The following is a 23154-nucleotide window of genomic DNA, read 5'->3' on the forward strand; positions in this document are numbered from 1 at the left end:
ACTTTTCTACTGATGTTTGGTCAAGATTTCTGAAGAAAAATTAATTGTGAGTTTTATATTCTCAGATGGTAAAATAATTAAAAGAGTTATTGTGGGTGTTTTTATTTAATTTAGAATGTTTCGATGTGTACTAGGTGTTGATTGGTGATGCCCATGACTTTTTTTGACACCAATTAAGCAAATCTAAGCAGACCTACAATTTCTAAATTAGTTATTTGGTCTAAATGCCATGGTTTGTATTTATACCATTGAATCAAGTGCACTTATATTTTCTGGTTTTAATTTAAATCTTCATTATATAATAGATAGCTCATTTGCCAGACTTCACATTTCTTGGGTGAGATCATATATTTTCCCCATATATTCTAAACTATAATTTAATCCATATTAAAGGCCTTTTGTAATGGCCCTTATTCATTTCTCTTATTTCAGATCCTTGTATTATTCAGTAATATTATTGTTTTCTCCCATGAAATTTATAAAAAACATTTTATATAATTTGAGCTCATTGTGGGACAGATTTTGTAAAGACATCATGGAGCTCTTAAGCATCAAGGCAGTGGCAAATACATCCAGGCAGACTGATGCCTATTTGTACTATAACTAAGCAGGTCCAGAAACTGCTGAGGGGAATCTGGGTAGGCCTCTCCTATTATGGCAGATATTTCACTTAACACATGAGTATGCATACACATACACACACACATACACACACATACACACACATACACACACACACACACACACATACGCATGCCACTCAATGTCTTTATTTCTAACTTATAAGCTAAATTCAATTTCTACATATGAGGGAAAACATACATCCTGAGCCTGACTTAGTTCACTTAACATACTTTCTTACAGGTCTTTTCATTTCTTTACAAATGATTCATTTTCACTCTTTCTAATGGAGGAAAGTTCCACTGTGTTTATATACCACATATTCTTGATCCATTTCTCCACTGGCCATGGGAATAGTGTTGGTTGTGCTGGTAGCTTTGCTGTTCCCTGGCTTGTAATCTTTTAGATAAATACCCTGGAGTGGATTTGCTCACGAATAAAGTAAATTCTGTGTTTAATTTTCAAGGTAATTAAGTTCTTTATTAACTCTGTAGTCAGAATAATCTTTAATAAATAATCATTAGATCCCATTGTTTAAAAGTTAAACCAGGAAGTAGAGTTGCCATCTTATTGAGGATACATTCCCTTCCTTTTCAAGTTCTCTGGAAGTTTTTCACCTTCACCAATATTATCACTTATGTACTGGTAGTCAGCAACTAGAACAGAGGTACTTGTTTTTCTGTATTCACTATCCTCCATGATCTAGCCTCTGCTCCTTGTAGCTCTAGCCCATGACACAACTGTTTCTGCTCACCAGCTCTAGTCATAATGGACTTCTTTTTGTGTGCTTGCTACATATGACAAAGAATACTATTACTTGCAGCTTACTTTGTCTGGTGCTCTGGTCCCCAACAAAGCCCAGTTGTCAGGAAGTATGTGAATGTGAACGTGAAGGTTACTTTCTGAGTCTTCCTACTATATACAATCTGTTTCTCTCTCTCTCTCTCTCTCTCTCTCTCTCTCTCTCTCTCTCTCTCTCTCTCTCTCTCTCTCTCTCTCTCTCTCTCTCTCTCTCTCTCTTTGGTGGGTCGTGAGACTTGAACTCTGGGCCTGTTCCTGAGCTCTTCAACTTGAAGAGCTGCACTCCTTGAGCCATAAGATTACTTCTGGTTTTCTGGTGGTTAACTGGAGATAAGAGTCTCACAGACTTTAGTGCCTGGCCTGGCTCTGAGCCGGGATGCTCAGATCTCAGCTTCCTGAGTAGCTAGGATTACAGGCATGAGCCATGGCGCCTGGCTAAAATCTGTTCCTCTTGCTATCATCTTGTCACCTTCAGGAAGATTATAATTTAGTTATCACTTCTTTAGAGGCATTTATGCATCTAGCAAGTCTTTTAACAGCTGTCTTCACCTTTAGTCTGTAGGTGTTATAAGATAATAACTAGGACAGTTGGCTCATTGTTTAACACGAAATGTGTTCAGTGTTTGGTAGCTAGCAGCTATTCAATCATTATTTGTGGCCTGAATGAGTACATCCATATTGGTGGTTACATAGCCATTTCCCAGGATATATCTTAAATTATGGAATAACCAAATCAACAATCAGTGAACAATCAATTGGATGAAACATTTTCCCCTTTCTGGTAATGTGAATATTTAAATAAACTTGGATTAACTTGAATGTCTGAGAAGTTTTCAGTCCAAGGACTTAAAAATAATTACAAAGACATTGGAATATACTTCATTCAAGATTTAACCAGTATAGCTCAGTAAAGCGTTGTTGTTGTAGATAGCCTGTGATGTATCAACAAACTCTACTTACATGTAGAACAGAACTACGACTCTAGGGATTTTTTAAAAATTTTTTATCTATGACTCAACTTTCCTCCTTGAGCAAGGAAAGTGCTTTGGATTTCTGTTCTTGATGCTGATGTCTTTTTCGGCTACATGATGTACAGTCTCCCCTTTCCTAGCATGACATGACATGTGTTTCTAAAAATCATTATACTCTGTTAAACTATACATAGGAAGCAGGAATGGGCTCAGTAAGAGACTGAAAGTAGAAATAGAATACTAAAACGCTTGGCCAATGACAACTTAAGAATAAGTAACAATAAAAATTGTGGACAAGTTAGTTCTACATGTGTTAAATGGTTAGGAAATAAATAAATAGATAGATGCTGCTATAAATTTGGTGTTTCACCATGAAAAAGAAAAGACCTTTAGTTTGCTGGTGGGAGTTGGTGTCAACTTCCTATGACATACTGCAGTGGGTGTAAAGCAGGCTGTCTGAAATTTCAGGGAATGGTGTACGCTGCTATGAAGGAGAGTGACTGTTAAAATGCACAGCAGACTAAGGTCTCTTCAAAAGTGTCTTTTAGCTGGGTGCTGGTGGCTCACACCTAGAATCCTAGTTAGGAGGCTGCAATCTGATATTCGAGGTTTGAAGCCAGTCAGTGTAGAAAAGCCCTTGATGCTCTTATTACAATCAACTACCAGGGGTCAAGTAAGAAAAGCATGTTTTGTATTTATGTTCCACTTAATTTTTCTTATGAATGAAATCCAGCATATGTGTGTCTTGCTTAGGTTTTTCCCTTATGAGTCAATTGCACTGGGACAAATGTACACTTGTAAAGTAAGTATTGTAGCCTAAATGACCAGAGTAGGGAGAAATGAAAAGGAATTGAGTTCCCATAAACATACTCTAATGTAGCTCTAGAAGCAGAATAGCCTGGGCAAATGCCTGACCTCTCTTATCTTTCAGTGGAGGAAGTGGTCCTGGATGGAAGAAAGTTTTCCAAGGAGCAGACATAGTAATACCAGTGGTAGCACTAGACAGTGCTTACTCCTTTTCCTGCTCTTCAAAATAGCTTCAAACCAAGCCCTGGGGAGGAGGATGTTCATAATTACTTTCCTGATAAACTAACAGGCCCAGAATATGACTAATAAAAACAACTAGCCAATTCATTCACATTTTCGACTAGTAGCCATATAAAATACCTTAATTCAGGCTAAGAAAAAAATCCCAAGTTTCTGTTTTTGGAAAATTGGTATGGGTTATGGTGAAACTATATAGGTTAACTAAACACCTGATCTGTGAAAGGAATATATTGCAAACACGTTTTGGTTTTTTTGTCTTAATCTTGAATTTCGTTATAGTGGTGCATACTTGTAGAAGGTGCATATATATGTATATATTTGTGCATATGCTGTATATATGTTTCTGTATTTGAATCAGTGCCAAAGATTGAACAGAAAGGATTATTTATGTAGAAAGAGAAGGTTTTCTCTTGTTAGAAATTAGAGACTCTTTAGTATGTCAGTGAATGAATTTATATGACTTCTTTTAATTTTGAAATAAAGAAATGATATTTTCTCTGCAAATTTCCACATCTTTTACAGCTTTTTGCTAAGTTATGTTTTAACAGAAGGCCAGCACCAGACTCCATAAGCATGTATATTTCTAGGACTATTATGTGATAATATGATAAAAATTTTTGTACCTACGATATAGTTGTAATCTCAACTGCTTATCCAGTTGCAGATCCTGATAAATGTTCAGGAGAAACAATTGTATAATAATTTAGCAGCTCAAGGACAAGTAAATAAGTGGGAACAAAGGGAAGGGAGAAAATAGAGGCATGATAAGGTAAGCTTTCTCTGGGTCATGGCTTTTGGCTGTGACAGGGTAGAGTCTTCTGCTGTTAATAGAGACACTTCAGAAAGACTTTCACTCAGGAACTTGACTTATTCAAACATGCAGTAAGATATATAAGTATTTTTAGAGGGCCATGATTCATAGCTAGATTATAGTCTTAATTTTTTCTTTTTGATCTTCAGAATAACTTTTTCCATATAAGTTAGAGACAGAAAACATTTATCTTTGCGAAACCTATGACTATACTCCATGTATTAGATCATCTTTAAATATGAGTAAACCATTGAGATAATCTGAGCATTTGAATTATTTCAACACAGGGTGTCTAATTATATTCTTTCTTTATAAGATTGTATACTCCTCCCCATCAGGCATTGCAGCTTTGGTTTACATCATAAAATTATACATCCTATATACAAAGTGTTAGTTATAGTTAGTTAGTTATAGTAATAATCATAACAGCATGTAATGGTTTAATGAAAAGTAATAGCAAAACAAAACACAAATATAACAAAGACAATATTAGCATAGCTGATCTGATAATATCAGGAGGATCTGAGCTGTGTGTACAACCATCTTTTCTAGATGATTCAGTCCTTTCAATCCCAGCTACCCATTCATGAAATGAGCTAGTTTTCTAAGATTATAAAGAACAACAACAACAACAAACGATGGGTAGTCTGGCCTATTTTTATCTCTGAGAACCTGGCTGAACAAAATTGAAACTCATTCTTTAGCCTAATTCTCATCAGCCCATGGTCTAATTAACTTGAAATTCTTGTTCCTTCTGTAGAAACAGGGATGTTCTCTTTTAAATATATGCCAGAGATTGACGTGATCAAATAATTTTGAATGGGTAATGGTGCTCTAATTATCAATTGAATTGGTATGCTTTGGTACTAATTATTTTTTTCATAATAAAATCCTTGTGAAAAGTCATTCTCTTTGTTCTTTTCACAGCATGAAAAGCTGATACATGAACTGGAAGAGGAGAGGCACTTGCGTCTTCAGAGTGAGAAGCGGTTGCAGGAGGTGACCTTAGAGTCTGAGCGCAATCGAATCCAGATGCTGGGTCTGCAGAGGCAATTCTCCAGGTACTGACCTTTATTAAGTGCACCGGTCCTGAAGGGTGTTCATGCACAAGTAACACCATAGGTTGCAATTCCATATTTAAGCTTTTGTTGTAATTAGTAAGATGATTCTCAATCGTTTAGATCCTCTGTATAGTCAAGTAATTGAGGTGAATTCTCTAAAACTTGCTATTTGCACCTGCAATAGCTTTATTGAAGCTCATAGTCTTTGCTGTATCACAAAAGTATTTCAGTGAGTCAGTGATTGATCTGTGGCCTGTGTGTTGGCCTGTGGCCAACTCAGGAAAAGAAATTCCCCAGTAATCACACCCTCTTTTACAATAGAGAATGTGAATGTAATTATTTGGTAAATTCTTACTAGCACATTTTTAATGAATTAATGATTATGAAGGAGACTTGGAAAGTTCAGTTAAGCCCGTCTTTACTGGCCAGCCCCATTTCTGCCACTGGAGGTTAATTTTCATGTCACAATCATGTATAATCACATCTAAGATTAAAAGACTGTTTCATATTTTTTAAAAAATAAACCACCGAGTTCCATCCTTTTATAAAGATACAACTAAGACAAAGGGCTGGTGGCTCATGTCTATAATCCTAGCTACTCAGGAGTCTGAGATCTGAGGACGGTGGTTCAAAGCCAGCCAGGCCGGGAATGTTTGTGAGAATCTGATCTCCAATTAACCACTTCAAATAAAAAAAATCAGTACTAGAGAGTAATGGAGCTCAATGGTAAGCTACAGATTTGAGCACAAAAGTTCAGGGATTGAGCCAGGCATAGTGGCTCACACCTGTAATCCTAGCTACTCAGGAGGCTGAGACCTGAAGATCAAGGTTCAAAGCCAGCCTGGGCACAAAAGAACCTGAGACTCTTATCTCCAATTAACCCCTAGAAAATGAGAAGTGGGGCTTGGCTCAAGGGTAGGGTGGTAGCCTTGAGCTGAAGAGTTCACGGACAGGCCAAGATAAAGCCCCATGATCCACAAAAAGAAAAAGAAAAACATGCAGAAGTAGATTTTGAAAAAAGTTTCTTAATTTTTAAAAATATTTAATTCCAGAAGAATTGACATCTTTCACCTCGAATTTTAGTTAGGAAAGGCCAGGTATCACATTATCACATTAAAATCTTCACTTTGCCATGGAGGAAATATATATTTGCATATTTAGATCTCTGACACCATATACTGGCTACTTGCAAGAAGGCAATCTGTTTTCAATAGCACACCACTTATAAAACTAGGGAAGTAACTTGATTTCCTTTGTATCAAGAGATTGGTCCAGGCTGTCATGTTTGAGAAGTTGTTCTTTTTCTGAGTAATTTGTTGGAAATGAATCTCACAACTTTCTAGCATAGGCTGGCTTCAAACCACGATACTCAGATCTCGGCTTCCTTAGTAGCTAGTATTATAAGTGTTGGCTACCAGAACTCAGCTATGATGAAGATTTCAAAATGATGTGGACAGTGTGTTTATAGAAAGAATAAAGCTCCTCCTTCAAATTACTTAGCTTATTGTGTCTTATACATGCGTGCATGTGACTTTGCTTTAGGAGGTTTTAGGACAGGAAAGATAGATGACTCCATATCATAAATTAACACTCATTCAGTTGTTCAGACCTAGGACAATATACAAAGGGGTGGGAATCCCACAGTGGAAGCTTTAACAAACCCATATCAGAGGCTACTACTGATCACACCCTATCTCAATTTTTCACTCATTTGATGGGAACTCTCACTTTATCCCAACCAGAAAAGATGGCCTCTCCCTCCAATACAACTCTGACAGAAGCACTGTTTGGTAATTCTTGCCACTTTGTTGATACAGGAAAGGAGGAGGCAGATCTCATGCTTTGCACTGTGTAATTCAGATGTCTTTATATTCAAGCTATTGATTTCTATGATTTGAGACACATGACACAGTGGGTTATTTTTGTATGATGCTGGGTCATCTGCTGTAAATCAACTGGATATTTAAAGGAGATTTAAGTTATAGAAGCATCAAAACTTACATTTTAGGCTGAAAGAGAAAATAATTATATGTACAATAAATAGTGGTTGGTTGTTCATACTGCTTTGTGTGACATTTTTTCCCCCAGTGTTATCACTTTTCTTATGTAAAGCTTCATTGGAATTCTAAAGTTCAAGTGCAATTACAGCCAGATATCTAATGTAAATCAGCAAAAGATAGGGAAGATTGTAGATAGCAGGTAATTACATGATAATTTGAGAAGATCTCATGGCCTTTCACAGTTTAAACTTTGGTTTTAAAGTTATTTTAGTAATTCTTACTTAAACAACCTACTAATTAGTCTTTTTCTCAATAATACAGATTATCCATAAAACTCATTACCCTTGCACATGGTAGAGATCCAAATGGTCAAATAAATGATTTATATATGCCAAACTACTATATTAAAAAAGCCTTTGTACTCATAATTTCATCTTTTTATTCTGGGTTGATCATTTCATTTTGTATGTGATAATACATGAAAAGTGGAATTGTTTAGTTCATGGACTGTGGTTAGTTTTTAAAAATTACATCAGTAACCATCTTTTTAAAAGAATGTAGCATAGCTAATGATGAAAGGTAAACTAAAAACCAGGCAGAACAAATGCAAATAGAAAATAAAGTCCACCATAAGTGGACAAATAGTTTTAGTCACTTAGCTCAATATGTTTTCTAAGAATGAGTATTAATTTTGCTTTGAGATTCCTAGTAGCTTTAAAAGGAAAATACAGAGGCCAGGTATTTTTTTTTAAAAAATCTTACAGTCAGAGGCTACTATTAGAGGACCATCATATCTAATTAAAAATTCCTAATATGATATACCACATAGGTCTCCTCATAGAAGACATTAAAATATTTAATGGTGGCCTTAGGTGGGAAATGTAGAATCATTTCTAATTACTACTATTGCTTCCATTATGACTTAAGTTTGAGAGATTAACTACTGTCTGTGGTTTGTAATACACAAAATTAGGAATATAAAACCCATGTGTAAGGGCACAGATAAAGCAACAGTTATTCCAGTGTCTGAATTCTTGAGTTAACTATCATCCTGAAAATTCATGGGTGCATATAGCACTAATGACAAAGAATGATAGGATAGGTAGATCTGAGCTGGATTGAGTAGTGTTTCTTGTTATACATGATGATAGTGTAGACCGGAGAGCTCCTCCTTTGGGAGAAAGTGGGGTAGTAGAAAGGAAGAAAATATTGAAAATAGAATTTGAGACACTTAGAAGTATTCGGGATAAAGAATCTCAGTGCATGGTTTCAGGGGAAGGAATTCAGGGCTTGCCTTTTTTTTTCCCTTGTAATTAATAGGATTACAGTTATAGTCACCAGATAGAAGGTGCATTACTTCACAAACATTGATAGCCCTTCTCATGTTTTTGTCCCCATTTCCTTCCCTCCACCCCCTCCCCTCATCTTGTTTTCCCCCCTTCCCTACAGAAAATAAGGTAACATACTGTAACAATATGAGAATAACCAAGGGACAATAAAAGAGATGAGAAATAACAGTGCATTAAGAACAATCACACATTATATGGCTCTTGTTTCCATATCTTGGAGGTCCTTTCATTCAGCCTCATCTTATATGGCCTTATGTATCTAAGTTTTGAGCCATTGTAATCCTCTGGGCAGCTTCAGCTGAGTTGGATGCTGGAATTCATGGCTTGAAGGCCCTGGGTAAATATGACTGTTTGTGATTATCTGTTAATTAGTAGGATGATCTAAATGATGAAAATCCATAAGAAAGTTCAATTTCTTTGTTATTTTTTATACAATGTTATTTGTATCACCACAAAATTTTCAAACATAAATCCTTTCTTTCTTTTGGCTTCTGACCAGGGTCTAACGCTTTGGAAACAAATCAAGGAAAAGGATATGTATCCAGGGGTTTTAAATTAACCCAAGCCTCACAGTTGAGGAGCTCTTAAAAAACAATGATGCTATCATTTGAACTGCCTTTTGTCTTAGATGCTACAAATGAGAGTTTCTTTTCAGACATGATGATGTTTTTTTTTTTTAACCCGCTATCTGATAGGATACGTGCCTGTGAATATTTTATGAAGGAGTAGCTTTGTAACCATCTAATGATTCATAACTGTCACATCCTCTTTTGCTTTATCTTTGCTTGTTCAAGTTGTAATTTTCCACAAAAGCCGAACTTAAAGGTAAAGACTGAGGCACGGTCACTGCTTTCTGTTGTAATTAGAGGTTAACCTTGAGTCTCGTTTTCCACTTCAATTTAAAAATGTGTTTGAGCCTAAGCAAAAGGGCATTTCCAGAACATTATCCCCACGCTGAGCTGGGTATATTTAGTTGTAGGAGCGATTTTAAAAAGATGTCGGCATGGCATCAATGGCCTGTGTCTGTGATCCTAGCTAGCTTATCTCCAATTAACTCCCCCAAAGTCAAAATTGGAGCTGTTGTTCAAGTGGTAGAGTGAAAGACTTTAGCAAAAAAAAAAAAAAAAAAAACAACCCACAGGGGTTCTGCCCACTAAGTGCAAGCCCCAGGACTGCTGCACACACGCACATGCAAACACATGCACTTACACACAGACGCACACACACACACACACACACACACACACACACACAGGCACACATGTACATAGAAGCACATGCACATGTGAAATGACAAACAGCTAACTGTACAGAGTCCTAATTTCATACAAACCATATATGAGTTGTACGGGTATTTGAGTTGGAAATCTTAGAAGTAATCTAGTTACTCCTGAGAGCTGATGTTATCACAAAATACTCATTTTTATTGTATATGCAATATGAGCTAGGATAAAAATTAGAAGCCATATGAAAAGCTCTACCAACATTTATAGCATTTTATGGTTTACAGGAATTTTTTACAGGTCCAGAAGGCCAGACTTGATATTTGCTAATAGGTTATTATTCTGGGACATGAATAGTCAAATAAAATTAGTGGTTGCTCAGTGATAATAATAAATAGTTTAATGTCTAAAAGGCTTTTTTTAAATTTTTTTTGCCAGTCCTGGGCTTGAGCTCAGGGCCTGAGCACTGTCCTTAGACTTACTCAAGGCTAGAGCTCTACCACTTGAGACTCAGAACCACTTCTGGCTTTTTTTTTCTATGTATGTTGCAACAAGAAATTGAACCCAGGTCTCCATGCATGCTAGGTGAGCATTCTACGACAAGGTCAAACTCTCAGCCCCAAGGTCTTAAGAGTTTTATGCTGCAGTATGTTTCAAGCCCTTCAATTACAATTGATCTGGTAGGTTTACTACCTGGTAAACATACTTTATAAACCATCTCTAGTCACCAAACAGCGTCACACCCGATCATCAGGAGTCAGTGTTTCTCTGAAGTCTTGAAATATTCCCATGTGTATTTATATCCAACACTGGATATCTTTGCAAGGGGGAATATTTAGTACTATCGATTGTAAATGGCTAGCGTTGTCACAAATCATCTAGATGCAATCCAAGGTTCTATTCCCTACATGCAGGATTTCTCTGCACCTACTCTTTTTCCCCAGCACTGTCCTCTGCTGCCTTGGAGCCATTTATTTGCTTAATATACTGGGGATTCTACCATTACTGTTGATTGCTAGGATTTTAGTGTAGTCTGTGGTGTGCTGAACTTCAGGTAAATGGAGATGGTTTTCCCACTTAACTCTCACTCCATGCCTCAGATGACACATTATAGAATCCTAGGGTTTGTTTTCTGTTGCCCATTTGGAAGGTATAGGCGCCTGGCACAGATTCAGAGTGGAAGATACTAATACATCTTTACATGTTCTACCATATACTCTCTTCTGCCTTTCTGGTATACCAAAAGAACATTTTCTATGCACCATTAGAAGAGGAAGACATAACAAGAGGAGAAAAGCTATCAATTGATCTTTGGACAATCAACAGCTCTTCTGTTTCTCTTCTACATTTGTGCCCATCCTAACAGATGTGCTAACTTTCACTCATCCAGGAGGCAGGCTCTCTAAGTGCCTTGTTCTTCCTGGTAAATATAGAAGAAAATTTTCTATTGATCTGAACTTTCTATTTTAACATCATCAGCAGTACTTTTAAGACTTTTCACAAAAATTGTACCTTTATGTCCAATTCTGTGTAAACCTACCTGAAATATAGAATGGCAAAATAGCATTGTTAGAGGACAAGTTTCCATTAAAATAAAGCAGACAGAAGAAAGTATTTTAAATGGCATCATGTAAGATGTTCAGTTAACATTATGCTATCTTATTTTCATGTCAATAGTTTACCTTCTCAGTCATTTAGTATGTGATCGCTCATTTTAAAAAAGTGAAAGCAAAAGAAACCAGCCATGGAAGACACCAGAACAAAAGCTATTTTCAGCTATTTTCAGTAGGTGACCACAAGCTTCCTGAATGTGGGATAGTATTTTTATTGCTTTGCATTACAGTTTTTGCCTGAGAAGCATTGCTTTTCCCCCCTAAATTCTTAAAAGAATTACCTTATTGAATAGACAACATGGAAATTCCATTGCCTATCACTCATTTCTGGGAAGAAATACAATACTGACACACAATATAGCTTCCTTTTCAAAAAGCACTATTCTAACTGATTGAGACTCAGTAGTTTAAGCTTGCATGTAACTAGATTAATAACCGATGAAGTAATTTAACCAATTTTGTTCTCAATATGCTCATTTGTAAAAATGGAGTCTAGTATTAATCATGCTTTTATGCTCTTTAGAAGAGAGTGCATTAGAAATGAAATGCATGTATGAATTATTAATTACACTTATAACTAGACCTTTGAAATGACTAGTAACAGTGCTTGATTTTGAGAAGTGGGGTTGGCTGGAATCAGTGTGGGTCTATGGGGATATATTTAGACTGTCAGTTTTAGTATGTGACTCTGTGAGAAGTAGAAAATAGAAACTACCATGTCTGGATGATACAAAATTGGGGGATAGCCAAAATTAACTGCTGAGGAATTTGACTGACAAAAGGAACTTAAGATACTTTGCAGTCAATATATTCAATATCGCTCTTGGATCTCATTTTTGTCAACGTTATGATTTATTTGAGCAAGCTTGAGAACAACATTCTACAGAGAGGATTTTATGATTCTCGTAATACTTTTCACTTATAAATAATTTCTCTAAAATAGTAGCCATAAACATAACAGTGATTTAGTCTGTAGTCCACAATTCTTTTCAATGACCTATTAAAGCTTCTAATTTGTTACTATCTCCACCTCCAATACAGTCTATAGAAAATAAGGATAGAATGTAGACTCTTTTGTAACTCCAAACTAAATATATTTCTACTGTCAGTAGCATAAAATTTATTTTGTGGCCAGGGTTTTGTAAACTTGAAACGTTCTTTTTTTTTTTTGCCAGTCCTGGGGCTTGAACTCAGGGTCTGAGCACTGTCCTTGGGTTTTCTCAAGGCTAGAGCTCTACCACTTGAGCCACAGCACCACTTCTGGATTTTTTTTGCCACTAATGTAGCTTGAACTCTGGGCCTGGGCACTGTCCCTGAGCTGAAGAGCTCTACCACCCCACCCCTGGGACTGGGCATTGTCCTTGAGCTCTTCAGTTCAAGGATACTGCCCTACACCTTGAACCACAGCACCACTTCCAGTTTTCTAGTGAAGATAAGAGTCTCATGATCTTTAGTGCCCAGGTTGGCTTTGAACTTTGATCCTTAGATCTCAGCCTCCTGAGTAGCTAGGATTACAAGCCTACACTGCACCCAGCACTTCTGGGTTTTTCTGTGTATGTGATACCGTAAGATTGAACCTGAGTCTTCAGGCATGCTAGGCAAGCAGTCTACCACTAGGCTGAACTCCCAGCCCCATTTGATAAGTTTTAACAAGCATATAGTTTCATATAATTACCACTGTAATAAAATATAGAATATACCTACATAGGACTATGCATATCTTTCACTATATCTCATGTCCTTGGCAACTGGTTATTTGATTTCTCTCCTTGTAGCTTTGCCTTTTCCAGAGACTTGTAAATTTAGATATATAGTACTTCTAACACCTGACTTCTTTCTCTGTGCATAGTGTTTGGAGATATGCATATGGGTACATGTATTGGTGGATTTATTTCTCTTTACTGGTGATTGGTGTGCCACTGTGAAAATGTACAGTTGAGTGTTAATCCGTTCAGCTGCTGATGGAAATTTTTGTGTATTATTTTCAGTTTGTGTTGAGAATGGAAAAAGTTGGTATGGACATTTATGATCAAGTCTTGTAGTGTGTTTTGCCTCCACTTAAGTAAAAGACTATAGTAAACATTTATTTCACTTCACATGACAATACTAAAGTATTTGCCAAAGAGCTCTGCCACTTTATATTTCCCATTAGACACATATAATTCTAATTGTTTCATAGCAATAAATACTTCTTTTTTATATATTTTTATTGTAATTAATAGAAGGGTTACATGATATTTGCCAGATGGATGGTGCATTAATTCCCATACATTGATACCCTTTAACATGTCTTGGTCCCCATTTCCCGCCCCGCCACCCGCACCCCTCATCTTGTTTTCCCCGTTCCCTATCCAATTTCAAATAACCAAATACAAATATATCTGATATATCAGGTAACAAAGTGAGATACTGTAACAATATGAGATAACCAAGGGACAGCAAAAGAGATGAGAGATAACATAGTACCTTAAGAACAACAAATATTCATTATATGACTTATGTTTCTATAAAGCCTAGGGCCAGATGGATTCACAGCTGAATTCTATAAGGTCTTCAAAGCAGAGCTCATACCAATACTCCTCAAGCTCTTCAATAAAATTGAAAATGAAGGTTCTTTACCGAACTCATTCTATGAAGCCAGTATAACCTTCATCCCCAAACCAGACAGAGATTCATCAAAGAAAGAGAACTATAGACCTATTTCTTTGATGAACATCGATGCAAACTTCTCAACAAAATACTGGCCAACTGTCTACAACAACTCATCAAAAAATTATACACTATGATCAAACTGGATTCATCATAGGGAGGCAAAGCTGGTTCAACATATGCAAATCAATTAATATAATTCTACACATCAACAAGAGCAGGGACAAAAATCACATGATTGTCTCAATAGATGCGGAAAAGGCATTTGACAAGATCCAACACCCCTTTATGTTAAAAGCTCTGGAGAAACTAGGAATCCATGGAACATTCCTCAATATAATAAAGGCTGTGTATGACAAACCCACAGCTAGTGTTATACTTAACGGCGAAAAGCTAAAGCCATTCCCTCTAAAATCAGGAATGAGACAAGGATGCTCACTCTCTCCACTCCTCTTTAACATAGTATTAGAATTCCTAGCCAGTGCAATAAAGCAAGAAGCAAGCATAAAGGGGATCCAAATAGGGAAAGAGGAAGTAAAACTATCCCTCTTTGCAGATGACATGATCCTGTATTTAAAGAATCCTATAGACTCTACTTCAAAGCTCCTTGAACTGATTCAAAACTTTGAAAGGGTAGCAGGCTATAAAATTAACCCTCAAAAATCAACTGCCTTTCTCTATGCCAACAGTGAGAGGAACGATGCAACAATCAGGAAAGCAACTCCTTTTGCAATAGCCTCAAAGAAAATAAAGTACCTTAACTAAGAATGTAAAGGACCTTTTTAATGAAAACTTCAAAACCTTGAAAAAGGAAATTAAAGCAGAACTGAGGAAATGGAAAAACTTCCCATGCTCCTGGATTGGAAGAATCAATATCGTGAAAATGACAATCTTGCCAAGGGCTATCTACAAATTCAACGCAATACCCATCAACATCCCAATGGCATTCTTTAAAGAAATAAAAGAGGCAATCCAAAATTTCATATGGAATAATAAAAGACCCCGTATAGCAAAAACACTTCTTAGCAGAAAGAACAGTGCAGGAGGAATTTCAACACCAAACTTTAGACTCTACTACAGATGTATAATTATCAAAACAACTTGGTCCTGGCACAAGAAGAGGCCTGAAGACCAATGGAATAGAACTGAAGACCCAGATATTAAACCACAGACCTATGGCCACCTAATCTTTGACAAGGGAGCCAAAATATAGAATGGAAGAAAGATAGCCTTTTCAACAAGTGGTGCTGGCAGAACTGGTTTAGCACATATAGAAAACTAAAGTTGGATCCTTGTTTGTCACCCTGTATTAGAATTAACTCCAAATGGATCAAAGACCTGGAGGTAAAAGCTGACACTCTGAAAACGTTACAAGAAGGAATAGGAGATGCACTAGACCTCCTTGGCACAGGACGAAACTTTCTTAATAAGGACCAAGAATCACAACAAATCAGAGAAAGGCTGGATAAGTGGGACTGCATTGAACTGCAGAACTTTTGTATGGCAAAGGACATAGCTAGTAAACTAATTAGGAAGCCTACAGAGTGGGATAAGATCTTCACCAACCAAACAACAGACAAAGGCTTCATATCTAAAATATATCAACAGCTCAAAAAACTGAGTCAATCCAAAATAAATCTCCAAAGTAACAACCATCCCATTAAAAGATGGGCCAAAGACTTAAAGAGAGTCTTCTCTGAATAAGAAACAAAAATGGCCTATTGACACATGAAGAAATGCTCAACATCTCTGGTCATAAAAGAAATGAAAATCAAAACAACTCTAAGATTCCACCTCACTCCAGTAAGAATGGCCAGGATCAAGAAAACAATTAACAACAGAAGCTGGAGGGGATGTGGCCAGGAGGGATCACTACTACACTGTTGGTGGGAGTGCAAACTTGTTCAACCACTATGGAAAGCAGTATGGCAGTGCCTCAAAAGATAAACATAGAGCTCCCCAGTAATTCCACTACTTGGCATTTACCCAATCATCCAGAAACAAGGACATACTAAATCCACCAGCACAACAATGTTCATTGCAGTACTATTTACCATAGCAAAGATATGGAACCAACCTAGATGTCCCTCAGTTGATGAGTGGATCAACAAGATGTGGTATTTGTACACAATGGAATTCTATGCTGCTGTCAGAAAGAATGATATAGCCCCATTTGTTAGGAAATGGAAAGACTTAGAAAAGATCATATTAAGTGAAGTAAGCCAGACTCAAAGGAACTTAGGCTCCATGGTTTCCCTCATTTGTCATAATCAATAGAAACCTTCGGCTTCCTAGCAGAGATTTGCAATAGAGAGAATAAATACTTCTTGAAAAAGAAGAAATCCTATAGAAGACTATACAATGCAAATACTTGAGCAACTGAATTTATATAGGGTAAGCATGCTTGTAACGATCAGAGACAATAAACTACTAGCCACTCAGAATCATTTCTACATATTGTTTTCTAATCTTAGCTTTTCCCAATGAATAATTATTATCTAATTTTATAGAAAGAAAGGCCCCTGCCTTTTTAGTAATTTATTTAAGATGTATAACGGTACACTGTAGTTTAATTTTGCAAATTTGTTAAAAGAATTTGTTATAGATTGCCTCTATTCTTCTTTATTTCAGAATTATATGCGTATTCAAAAAACCATAGAAAAATTGATTTGTAAAATTTCTCATAATTTAGCTTTCATTAATTATTCATGGAGCTATTCAACATGTTCTCTAGCCTTTATGTGTTCTGCAAATTGGCATTGGTTTCTATATGTTGCTTCTACTATGTATCTAAATAGTTAAAGAGGCTGTTTGCTATTCACATGACCGAAATTGAAATTGTTGTCAATGATTAAATGTTCAGTAATTATCTGTTGAGGAATGGGTAGACAAATGAATGTAAGAACAAGTGAAAATCTTAAATGAAGTAGAGAGTTGCAGACAGGTTGCACTATGAAAGATTTATGTTAAACGCAGAGAAGAATTTTATGAATAGTATGTTTATGATAGAAATTTGCTTCCAAGGGAGGTAATAGGAAGGCCATTTCTGGGAATCTTTAAAATTGTGATAATAGTCATCCTTCTTACAGTTATAAACGATGATGGCCTAGGAGGATAAAGCCCTATTTCCTAGGCTTCTATGACAGAGTGCTCCCCTATAAAAGATGAGCTGCCTATTTCTGAATACTCATAGAATTCCTTTCTGCAGGGCACTAAGTGGAATTTGGTGCATTGAAAGTTTACTTCCCATAGGGTAGAGTTTACTTTCAGAGAGTGTTTTATGACCCTCACATAATTTTTCTGCCAGGCTTTCTGGTTACATATGGGGCAAATGTGCAGGCATTAGTCCCAGGAGTGTGGATTTTTGTTCTCAGTACCTTTCACGTCCACAGGCAGTGAATTTAATGAGTGACATTCATGCAGACAATATCCCTGAATGCTGAGTGTAAATACTTGGAACTGTTCTTGGAGATCCTTTGTTTAATTTGTGAAAAATAATTCATTTAAGATGGTCCTTGTTTATAAATGTCTACATCTGTTGCTAACAAACAGCCTTGAGCTTTTAAGAATGTTTGCTGAGAATACAAAATTAGCCATGCTGAAGCTATGGGGTTGTGACAGAAGAAATGTGTTGTAGTTTTCATTAAATTGTTTTTCTGAATTCTTTTCATGTTTCTTCTAATCTGTCAAGTATTGTAGTAGCAAGTGACAATGTATTTTCTCAGGATTAGAAATATGACATTTTTTCCTCTCACTTAATTTCTACAGCAATTAAAGCTATATATATATATATATATAGTAGTCAGATAGTATTATTGCATTAAGAGTTTTTAGGATGTATCCAGGGTGTCATACTGGTAATCTCAGTTAATCTGAAGTTGGAGATTGGAAGAATTGCTGTTTGAGGCCAAACAGTGAGAATGCATCTCAATCGATGGTTTATTGATTCTTATTCTAGGTAAAGAAGAGATATAGATAGAAGGACCAAGGCAAGAATCAGGAAAATATAGGATCTCCTACCTGAAAAATAACTGAAACAATAAAGGGCTAGTGGTAAGGCTTAAATGACAGAGTAAATTACTGGCAGAGAAGTTTGAACTCAGAATGTCATACTTGCCAAAGAGAGAAAGTATTTTTTTAGGTAAACACCTCTGAAAATATCACCATTAAAAAATAAATTTGGCTCTGTGTTTGGCAAGATGATTTTTATAAAATGACCCCAGTCATGTTATATAAATTCCTAAGGATCTGATGGTTTAAAAAATATCATACATGGAGGAGAAACATGATTAGATGAAAATCAAATGTTTGCTATGAATCAGGGAAGAATCAAACGATCAGAGAAAAAACTGCAGGCAGAAGTTGTACATTTGAGGTGAGTATTGGAGAAGATGCACATGAGAAGGTCTAAAATGGATGGAGCTGGGAAGATTAGATGTTTCATGTCTGGTGAACCAATACAAAGGCAAGCCTCAAGGCATGAATATTCCCAGTGTGTATTGTCCAGTTCCTCCCATGCTCTTACCTGAGCAAAGAATACATCTGAATCTTGGGCAGTATAAGAATGCCCTGCCTACCTTCCCAGTTTCAGGTTATTATTATTTCAATTATGCATCTCAATCAGACTCGAAACTAGTTTTTGAAGTCCAGTGGTCACCTCTGATGTCAGAAACACTTTAAAAATTGATTCCTATTCCCTTTGCAATTCACATTGTTGTCGAGAGTCCCTAGTGAAGTGTTAATATATTTAATAATGCTTCCACACATTGAACACTTACAAGCGTATTGCTTTTTCAGAAATGATCACCAAGGCTTGTGATACATTATCAGCAATATCCCTCAATTTGTCTGAAGCCTAGTTCAGGAAGGGCTGGGAACTGGGACATTACAGTGATGGTGGTGGGTGTGAGGAATCGAACCCAGGTCTTCATGCATGCTAGGCAAACACTCTACCACTAGGCCAAACTTCCAGCTCAACACTCAGTCTTTTGTCTGGCATCTTTCTTTTCTTTCCATTAGCACTGCTTTATCTTTCTTAACCCTAATGGGCATGTGAGGGGACACACTAGATTTCCTGTCCACATACTGTTCACACTCCCTGTGGCTGGTCTTGTATTGCTACCTTTGGCTGTAGGTACATTCAGCCAGTACATCCTAAGTTGGAGTTCTGAAGATCATTCTTGTGTGTGTGTGTGTGTGTGTGTGTGTGTGTGTGTGTGTGTGTGTTGTTATTGTTGTTTTAAAAAATAGGTTCTTAAGTGCAGTCCAGGTTGGCCTTGAACTTGTGATTCTCCTGCCTAAATATTATAGGCATGTACCACCCTGTCAGCATAAGCACAGATTCTTAGTGGGAATATAGTCTAGAGGACTAATGACTACTTGTTTGGAATGGGGTGCCTGCAGAATGGCCACAGGAGAGCTATCTAAATCTCAAGGCTCGGTATTCAACTACTTTCACTCAGGTCCATGAAAAGAACAATGTGCATAGGCTTTCAATTCTATGAATTTTCTGAGATGTTCCTTTGATCCTATGCTTTGAAATTTTCAGTTCCTTTTGAAACTAGATTGTGGAAGCATAAACAACACTTTAGTTAGTGGAAAATGAAACTCAGTCTTCTTACAAAATATTATGCTTTGTTCTCCAAATGTTCAGCAGCATCCTAAGGTTTGGATACCCATCTATGTTGTAGAATGAACAGCTCAAAACATATTTTAAAAAATGCTCTGCCAATTCAAAATCTATATTCACAAGACAATATGTTGGAAATGAACTTTACAGTTTGGGATGGGGTGGGGGAAGGAAAGTGGGAGGATTACATGGAAAAGGGTAACAATGTTCAAGAAGTAATGTACCCACTACCTGACAAATGTATCTGTAACCCCTTTATATATCATCCTGACAATAAAATACAATTGAAAAAAAGAATAAAAAAGCTCTATAATTGAAAATTGTCTTATAAGGAAGAGGATTCTTGTTTGAGCAGTGTCCAAACTAGAGGGACTGGCCTATGTAATACCTGAACTCTATCATAAATGCCACTGTGAACAGTGAAAGAGACACTTTTCTAACTGGCAGAAAACTTTCTTAGAACAGAAAATAAGATCCCATGGAACAGCTGGAAACTGAATTCAGCCACTAGGGCTATTTGGATTGCACTCTGGCCTGTCATTTGGGGGCGTTTCATTCCATACATTTGCTAAAATTGAATGCCAGCAGTTGACTACATACACACATCTGGCCATTGGTCATCTATAATAGAAATAAAGCGATCAGCTGTGGGGTTGTGAGCTCCACCATGGTGACCTTGGGCCTAATTTAGTGGCATCTGGATATTTGTAGGAGACAAATTATAATGTACTTCTGACAATAATTTTATATGAAACCAAATGGCTGCTACTCGTCTGTCTATGCAAAAGCTTGGACGAAATTCAAATACTTCTAAGTCTCACTGCAGATGGTTTTGCCATTCTTGTGGATGATGGCTGATGTTTCAACTGAAAGTTAACATCACAAGTGTAGCTACTAATGAGGCTGTTAATCCATCCCTTCAAAAGTTAGTTTTAGTGATTTTATTGTGTCACAGATGCTATGCCTGGCACGCCATGTGTCTGCAAGTGTGTGTGTTCACTTAGTTCTTGAGTTAAGTAGCTTGGAGAACCCCATTATACCTGTTTTAACGATGAGTAAGGTGATATTTAGAGATGATTTAGAAGAACATATCACATATCTTGCCATGCCAAAGTCTCATATTCTTTTCACTTGCTTCACTCTGTTTGATCTCCCTTTTTCCTACTACGGAGAATTTTGCATTTTAATGTTCCAAGTGGATTTGTTTCAGGGTCCTGCCACACACTTCTTTACTTTTCTTGGAATCTGAGCTTCTGTAATTTATCTTCTACATTCTTATTATTCTGGAATGACACTGTCACATACTTGTGCAGTAATTATACTATCAGTTTTTTGTACCCCACATGAATGAAACTCTTTGAGTGAAACCTGAACAGTTCACAATGATAAAGAAAACCTTTCCATTTAAATACCTCCTTTGAGCACCAAATGCTAGCAGAGACCAATCAGCTTTGAGTTGTGCCAAAGTACCTGAGAACACTCTTGTTTCCATGATGCTATGCTCTTAAATATTTCCCACAGGGATATGAGTTAAAAGCTGTGTCCACCACCTTTGGTGCTATTAGGAAGTGGTAGAACCTTTAAGAGATGGAGCCTATTGGAAGGTCTTTAGGTCACTGGTAGTGGACATTTGAATAGGTTGGGAAGCCCTAGGCACTTCGTACCCTTCTTTGTCAGCATGAGTTAAGCAATTCTTGGCTCCTGCAACCATTTTCAAGTTGCTGTGACCAGTTGTCTGATCCTACTGTAAAATACAACAGACTCAAAGTACTATGGACCAAAAAAAGCCTTTCATGTTTTTAATGTATTTGATGTGTTTTGTTGACCTAATGGAAAATGGACTAACATGTGAATTATGGCAGAGGTATATGAAGGAAGCAGTATCACAGGTGTACTTGCAGAGCATCCTGCAAATGTATGCAAATTCCACATTACCCCGTGAAATGTTCAGTGCACACTGATGCAGTGTCAATGGGATGACATTATTTCTGGTTGATTCTCAAGAAAATTATGACCCCAAAGTACTATAAATCTTACACTTATTGTGCACCAGGTGTGGTTCTGGGAATACAGTGGCTAACCAAAAAACATTTGTTGATAAGCTTGATGCCATTTCCATGTGTGATTTTAGCAAGCTGGTCCAGGCCTGAGTGAGGTACCAAAGCAGATTATTCTACAGGACTGAGATGCAGAGGGCTTTGAGAAACATTAATTCTGAGCCCAACTTTATTTAAGTCAAAGTAGAGGATACATAGGAAAAGGATTTCCTCTCCTTTTCTCATTTAGTCTGTGATAACTGTAATCTCCTAGAATTTACATGTCAGAACCCTAGCTTTATAGATAGGTCTTTTGGGAGGTATTAAGGTTAAGTGAAGTCATAAAGGTATGAGCTAATTTAATAAGACTGTCTCACTATAAAAGAACAGGATGCAAGTATGTCCCCCCCCCCTCTCTCTCTCTCTCTTTCTCTCTCTCTCTCTTTCTCTCCCTCCCTCCCCCACTTCTCTCCCTCTTTCTGTCTGTCTCTCGTTCTGAAAGCAAACAGAATGAAAGACTAGGTAAGGACATCAGGAGAAGTTGCTATCTGCAGGATCCTATTTGAGGGCACTCTGCATTTAGACTATAGCTTCTATTGTACTATGAACTTTTACCACCAGGGACAGTGGCATATCTTCAGGCAAAGGTCAGTTTTTAAAGTATATATAGACATGCATGCATATATATACACTTATATAATTAACTTTTAGTAGTTGTACAAAGGAGTTAACAGTCAGCAAATCAGTTTATGTATACAATGCATCTTGGTTTAAGTCACCCCTTTCATCATTCTCCCCATCCCTCTCAATCCAATCTGTTTTTTCTGCATTCTTAATTTCATACCTTCCTACCCTTGACCTCTCCATACCCTTTTCAAGTGTCACTTTCCTGGTATTTATTTTGGTCTGAGGTCCTTTCTTTGTCAGGTGCAAGTAATTTATCATCTCTATTTAATTTGGGAAGCAATCCCAAAGAGTCTTTTTATATATATATATTTATTATCTTGTAGAGATACATTTGCAATGTATCTTGATCTGTATCACCCTTGTCACCATTCCCCATCATCCTTCCCAACCCAACGTAACTCTTCAATTCTGCTAGCTTCATAGCATATGCATTGGATATTAGAACTGTATTTCTCCCGCCTCCTCTCTTCATTTATCTACCACTCTCATCCCGGTCTCTCTGAACTGGCTTTCTAATGTAAGTCTTTAAATTTTGTACTATGTTATTAGCAAGTAGTGGCTACCTTAGCAATGGAAGATATCTTATAGCTTGCACTGTGCTAATAGTCAGATGCTGCTGATAATAATGAGAAGTGATGCAAAGGATCTGAGAAGGA

At 36.9% G+C, this 23154-nt stretch overlaps 1 protein-coding gene across 3 annotated transcripts in view; it reads left to right on the forward strand.

The window, feature by feature from the left end:
- Nckap5 (NCK associated protein 5) overlaps positions 1-23154 on the forward strand; it is an 864637-nt gene that overhangs the window by 411460 nt on the left and 430023 nt on the right. For all 3 annotated transcript variants that reach the window (XM_090342913.1, XM_090342914.1, XM_090342915.1), the window contains one exon: positions 5179-5312. In XM_090342913.1, coding sequence (XP_090199039.1) covers positions 5179-5312 — 134 coding nt within the window. The remainder of the gene's footprint in view (positions 1-5178; positions 5313-23154) is intronic.

Source organism: Megascapheus bottae, chromosome 12 (genome assembly GCF_031878675.1).
Source record: "Megascapheus bottae isolate mThoBot1 chromosome 12, mThoBot2.hap1, whole genome shotgun sequence".
NCBI classification, from domain to species: Eukaryota; Metazoa; Chordata; class Mammalia; order Rodentia; family Geomyidae; genus Megascapheus; species Megascapheus bottae.